This window comes from Venturia canescens, chromosome 1 (assembly GCF_019457755.1).
Source record: "Venturia canescens isolate UGA chromosome 1, ASM1945775v1, whole genome shotgun sequence".
NCBI classification, from domain to species: Eukaryota; Metazoa; Arthropoda; class Insecta; order Hymenoptera; family Ichneumonidae; genus Venturia; species Venturia canescens.
In genome coordinates, this window is record NC_057421.1 from 32616143 (window position 1) to 32622142 (window position 6000).

Sequence of the window (6000 nt, forward strand, 5' to 3'; positions counted from 1 at the left end):
CGAAATATTTTTTTTTCCTTTTCTTTTGAAGTAGAGAAATGAGGCAACAATGAATTTGAAGAGTTTTAATCCAGTGAATATTTTTTCAACTCCATAAAAATGTATTTCTTCTTTTTTTTCTCTTTTTCTTTTGTTGAAAAAAAAAATCATTAGCCCAAAAATGTTTGAGTTTCAAAGAGAAAATTGATCGGAATGTATCTTTGGATCCATGCATTTCTATAAAAAATGATCGATCACGACGTCGTGGCTCCGAATATCCAAAACTCATTTATGAACTGTTAAGAAAAAAAAAAAGATTGTGCTAAAAATCATAATATTAATCATAATATAATAGGCAGTCGTGAAAAACACATTCGAATGTGAAAAATGAACGAAAATATCACTTTGCTTTCAGCTCGGAGTATTGACGATTCCATCATCGCGAAGTTACTGTGAAAAATATTTAGGATGGTTGAGATTGATAAGTGTGGAGCCAACGATGTGGATGTACATGATGGCTTACATGACAACTTCGGTTGTCGAGCAAGCCTTTTTCGTCCACAAATCTTGTCGCGTGAATCACGGACTTCCCGAAGAATATTGCAGGAATGTCAGTATGAACGAAACCCTCAAGAAAGAAGTGCAGGTAAGTTGACGAAATTGAACTAAAGCAGAAAAATGGTTGCACCGACAAGACCGGATGATTGAATGAATAAAACTTGTAAAAGTCTTAATAAAAGCATTTTTTTTGTACCAGTTAACAGTCTCGACGTTCCTGCAATGGAACAACATCGCAGGACACATAGTCCCTATTATATTAGCTCTGTGGTTTGGTAATTGGAGCGATCGACGTGGACGAAAATTGCCGCTACTGATTGGTCTGTGCGGCAAGGTCGTATATTCGGGGATGGTGATTGTCAATTCGGTGATGATGGATTGGGACGTCTACATGATAATTTATACGGCGAGTTTGCCAATGGGAATGCTGGGTGGTGACGTTGCTATTTTTGCTAGCTGTTTCGCTTACATCTCAGACGTTTCCTCGGTGTCTCAGAGAACACTGAGGGTCGCTATATTAGACGTCGTTTATCTGAGTACGATGCCCATAGGTGAGAAAAAATGACGTCGAATAATGCATTTTTGTGTTGCATTCAATCGCTCGTTGCATTGAAAACGAAACTAACGTTGGATTCAATAAAACCTTTCCAAGATCGAGCATTTTCTAACGGATTTTTGAATACTCGCAAAAATTTCGTGACTCAACATTCGGTTTCGAATGACAATTCACTTTTGAGTTATCTTTGTTTCTTTCTCTGTTATACCACAGGCATAGCACTGGGGTCGTATCTCTTCACCGATGTTTTCAACTCTTCCTACACGATCATGTTTACCATCAACACGTCACTCTTAATCTTTGCTATAATCTACACGTTTTTTGCATTGGAATGGCAAACGAATCGTCGTCAGAAATCCCTCAGGGGCGTAAACGTTTTTACCGATTTCTTTGACATAGAACACATCAAGGCAACTTATAAAACCCTCACGAAATCGAGGCCCAATAACAGACATCTTCATCTTTGGATTTTATTCATTGCAATGGCATTGTATACTTTTCAAAGGGATGAAAAACCCATGAGTTACTTGTATACTCAACGTATATTCAATTGGGACGTGACGACCTTCAGTAAATTTCGAACGTTTCAATCCACGTTATTTGTTTTCGGTAAGTTCGAAGCTTTTTACAGTATCGAACAATTTTTATATCAGTTCAAGAGGTGACTTAAATTATTGGTCATCTTTGAGTTTAAAATCAAATTACAAATCCCAATAATACAATTTTTTAATGGTTTTTCAAGCATAAATTCTTTTACTACAAAAAATGAGAAAAGCAACACCATCGATGGTGTAGAATTATCGTTTTTTTTTCGATTTAAAAAATTTCAACAACTCATCGGCGTTTTTCTTTTTATTTTCTAGCAATGCTCGTTGGTACTTCATTAATGAGCAGACTCTTGGGGATGAGAGACACTTTCATCGTAGTCGTTGGTGCACTTTCACATGCAATTGGTAGAATTTTTTTCGCCACAGCTGCGCAAGACAACTTTTTTTACATTGGTGAGTTACAAAAATGTAATTTCAAATTTTGTCATCCCAAACTTACCATTTACTTGCGACGACTGACATGTAATCTATGCCCAGCTTCCCGCCAAAATACCAACAGCATACACAAAACTCTTGTTTCAGGTGCAAGCGTAGCAGCTTTGGGACCGGTTGTTGCCCCGGTTCTTAGATCAATGACTTCCAAAGTGGTGCCCATCGAAGAAAGAGGTAAATTTTTCTCATACGATTTATTTATAATGTACGAGTCAAAACGTTTTTTTTCCTAAGAGCCCCCAAAGTTGTCTCTAATGTATGCAATGAACGTATGAGTTTGGAAACATCTTGAACCCTGTTCTCAAAAAAATTCAGTAAGATCCGCTTTACGTTTCACATTCTACTTGAAAAAATCATTGCTTTTTTGGCAAATACAAAGATTCATTTTTCTTGATTATATTTAAATTTTTCGAACACTACGAATTTCATGAAAGGAAAATATTAGTGTGATAGGCTGAAAAGTGAGGTTTTTTTTGGGATTTTTTTTTTTAAACGGCTCGATCAATCTATTTGAAATTTTGTGTGTTAATTATATTCAAGTAATAAAGTATACAAGGATTTTTTTTTTCAATTTTTAGTACATTTTATTAAGTAGAGGAGCGATCACAAAATGGTGTCTCAAAAAAACTCCCCGACGGTTGACAGCATAAGTGACACAGCTAGCATTTAAAATAAAAAATCCAAAAAGATTATTAAATTGTGATAGTATAGCTATCGCAGCATCGTAGGAAATTTGAAAATTTTAATCAGAAAAAAAATAGCGGCCATTTAAAAACAAATCGAATTTTATTAAAAATTTTGCAATAAATTGTTAATAAAAAAAAAATAAACATTAAAAAAAAACTCTACAATGCGACAATAGCAATAAGTTTTCTAAAGAGAATCCTTTTTGAATGAAGTCGATTGGACAAAATTTGACAGTTATGCTGTCAACCAGGTAAAAAAACATGGTTTCGAGAAAAACGCGTTTAAAGTTTTGAGAGAATAAAGTTGAATGATGTAACTTAAATATTAATATAAAACAAGTTCTTGCCGATTAGTCTGCTATCCCTGGACCATACAGAAGATCTTTTGCGCCCAAGCTCTTTTTTTTACACTGATATTTCCCCTAAATCAATTTTATACTTTCCAGGAAAAGTATTCGCTGTTTTATCTGTGTGTGATAATGCAGTACCTCTGTTCAGCGGAGTTCTCTATTCTCGACTCTACAATGCCACATATTCAACACCGGGTGCCATTTACTGGCTTACCTTTGCCACACAAATTGCTGTTTTATTACTAATCACGTAAGTCAGATTTTGGGATATCTATTGTATTGCAAAATCGCAGAACAGTAAATAATTTCGTCGATCTCCGGTGATCTGCTCATCGATATCTTTGACGTGCTTAGTGTATAATTATAAGAAAGAATTTCGATCTTCAAAAAATTTGAGACGAATATTCATTTTCAAACCTTCTTTCACAAACGTAGTCGAAGTTTCTACACTAAATGATCACTTTTGTGGCGAATCATAATACAGAAAGAAACAAACTAAAAAAGCACTGCGATATTGAAAAAAAGATTAATAATTTATTCAGCTTAATTGTGAATCGTTCTCCCAGCTAAACCGCTTATTCTTGATCTCATTATCAATAAAAATTGAATTTCATTTGTTACAGGATAATCGAAATTTCTAGTTGGTCCAACAGCACTGAACAAATCGAAGATTCAGATGACTGCGAGATATCGAGGTCGGAATCTAAATCGGGAAATTCTCGGAACGATTCACGCAACGGAGATTTCACGGAAATCTGTAATACTTAGAGATTAAAGTCCTCATATCATTATCATTTTTCCAACACGAACATCAAACGAGGTATGATTTTGTAGCAATGCAAACACGAGAGTCAATAGAGAGCGATTAAAACCTGTTTATACCAATGAAATTGTTACGTCACGTTCGAACATTCGTTAGACGTCAAGATTTTTTTGATCAAATGATTGTCTTGTAGTTTGCGTAAGGTGATAATGCATCATTGGATTTGCCTTGCGGTGAAAAAATGTAATGGCACAATGATATTGTAAAGCACTGTGAGGTTGCAACTGAGTCGGTCATAACTCCGAAACACGCAATTCGCAATGTAGTTCATGTTTTTTTTTTTTTTTTTTTTTTTTTTTTAAATAATCCAAAACAAATGGAATATGGTTATTTCCACTTTCTATCTAAATATAGTAGCTAAATCACATCAAACAACTAATGCACAATGTAATTGTTAAATAGTCTTCATGAGATGAAGTAATATATTTCCAAGAGACAATTCCAATTCGCATTGTTGTTCCATATTTACATGAACTTAATGAAATGAGTACTTGGCGAAAAAAATATTGTTGAAAAAATTTAGTTGAGAAATTTGGAAACCTCGGTCATTACAGTGATAATCAAAATCTTGAAGGAAAACGTTCCATCGAAAATTATAAGTTCAATGCTCATTTCACGAGCAATAGAAATTTCATTCCTCCCTTTGAGAATAAGTAACTTATTGATTATTTTAATACTTTTTCCATTCCCGAGAAGCGTTTTATTGGAAATTACCTCAGTTAAATCATTGACTTCCATCTTGAATGTTATAGTCCTTTCATTTTTGTCGAAGACAAACTTAATGGTTGATGTGGTCTCTGGTTCTTGATCAATGAATATAACAAATCAATTCCCAATCGCTCGTCCCGGTCAAAAACAAGCAATGCGTTTTATCGCGATGGACTGATTTTGAAAAAAATTATTACATATCCGACCACTGCTTCCTAAATTCAGTATTTTGAACTTTGATATGAAATGTTAAAAAGTGGATATAAAGGAATTACGTTATTAGGTATTCGGGATATTTCAAAACCTGACTAATTCTTGGCAATTGAGATGGAAATACTGTTGATTATTGTTGAATAGCCTTTATAGTTACGCTCGACAATTATAAGAGAAAGAGTGATAAAACCACTGGAACGCACTTTCATGGAAAGTCTTCGAACGATGGTATGCGCAGAGCGCCAGGTGTTAAAGGAGCAATCTGAAAATTGTAAATTTTGTCGCGATTATTCCAATCGTGTAGATATAAAAAATACTAAAAAAGAGCATAGGGTGATAAGCACAGTAAATCGGCCCCAGAAAGTTATTTGGATCATCTTTTAAGGTAGATCATACCTGTAGGATCGTATTTTACGGGTGTCTAAATTGAATCGATTTTTACTACCTAGTTAAAAGATATTTTCACTCTAAATAAATGTCAGAGTTATAAATTTATAATTGTGAATAAATTTTTCCAACTTATTTTTTGGCGAATGAAATTACAAGCCATTAATTAAATGGAGATCCATCACTGATTGAACCCGAAGGTTTATTCGTCCCCGGTTAAAATACTTTTGGTTTTTATGTAAAAAATCGCTTTAGAGAGCGCAAAGGGAAAACAAGAAAACATAAAGGAAAATGGATCAAGAAAAAAGTGTTAAAAAAAAGTCAGAAAGCTGTGACAGGAATGGCCCAAGCCAAGAAGAAAAAAAATGTCGAAATAGACAAATGCAATGTTACGAGTGCTCATTTTACCAATTTCTTTCAATCTTTAACGTAACATGTATTTATTACTAGTAAGATAATCGTTTCGAATTTTTTTCCAAACCTCCATTATATACTTCATTATTATAGTGTACTTTTTCATGAACTTCGTAAGAGGCACTCATTCATTAAATGGAAAGGTAAACGATTTTTTACACATAGTCCCTATAACTTTTTTTCACATTTAAACACGTTTATCTAAATAACAAATAAGACGAACCCTTTAAAATTTGATATGCGAGTCAGTCGACTATCTATTGAAACTCTGTGTAAATTTAAAGAC

General features: G+C 34.0%; 1 protein-coding gene across 1 annotated transcript in view; it reads left to right on the plus strand.

The window, feature by feature from the left end:
* The window catches only part of LOC122419518 (adenylate cyclase type 6), a 106744-nt gene extending 101309 nt beyond the window's left edge, over positions 1 to 5435 (plus strand). The window contains exons 21-25 of the mRNA XM_043434161.1: positions 1424 to 1702; positions 1957 to 2094; positions 2224 to 2307; positions 3266 to 3419; positions 3793 to 5435. Coding sequence (XP_043290096.1) covers positions 1424 to 1702; positions 1957 to 2094; positions 2224 to 2307; positions 3266 to 3419; positions 3793 to 3937 — 800 coding nt within the window. The 3' untranslated portion in view covers positions 3938 to 5435. The remainder of the gene's footprint in view (positions 1 to 1423; positions 1703 to 1956; positions 2095 to 2223; positions 2308 to 3265; positions 3420 to 3792) is intronic.
* The last annotated feature ends 565 nt before the right edge of the window (positions 5436 to 6000 follow it).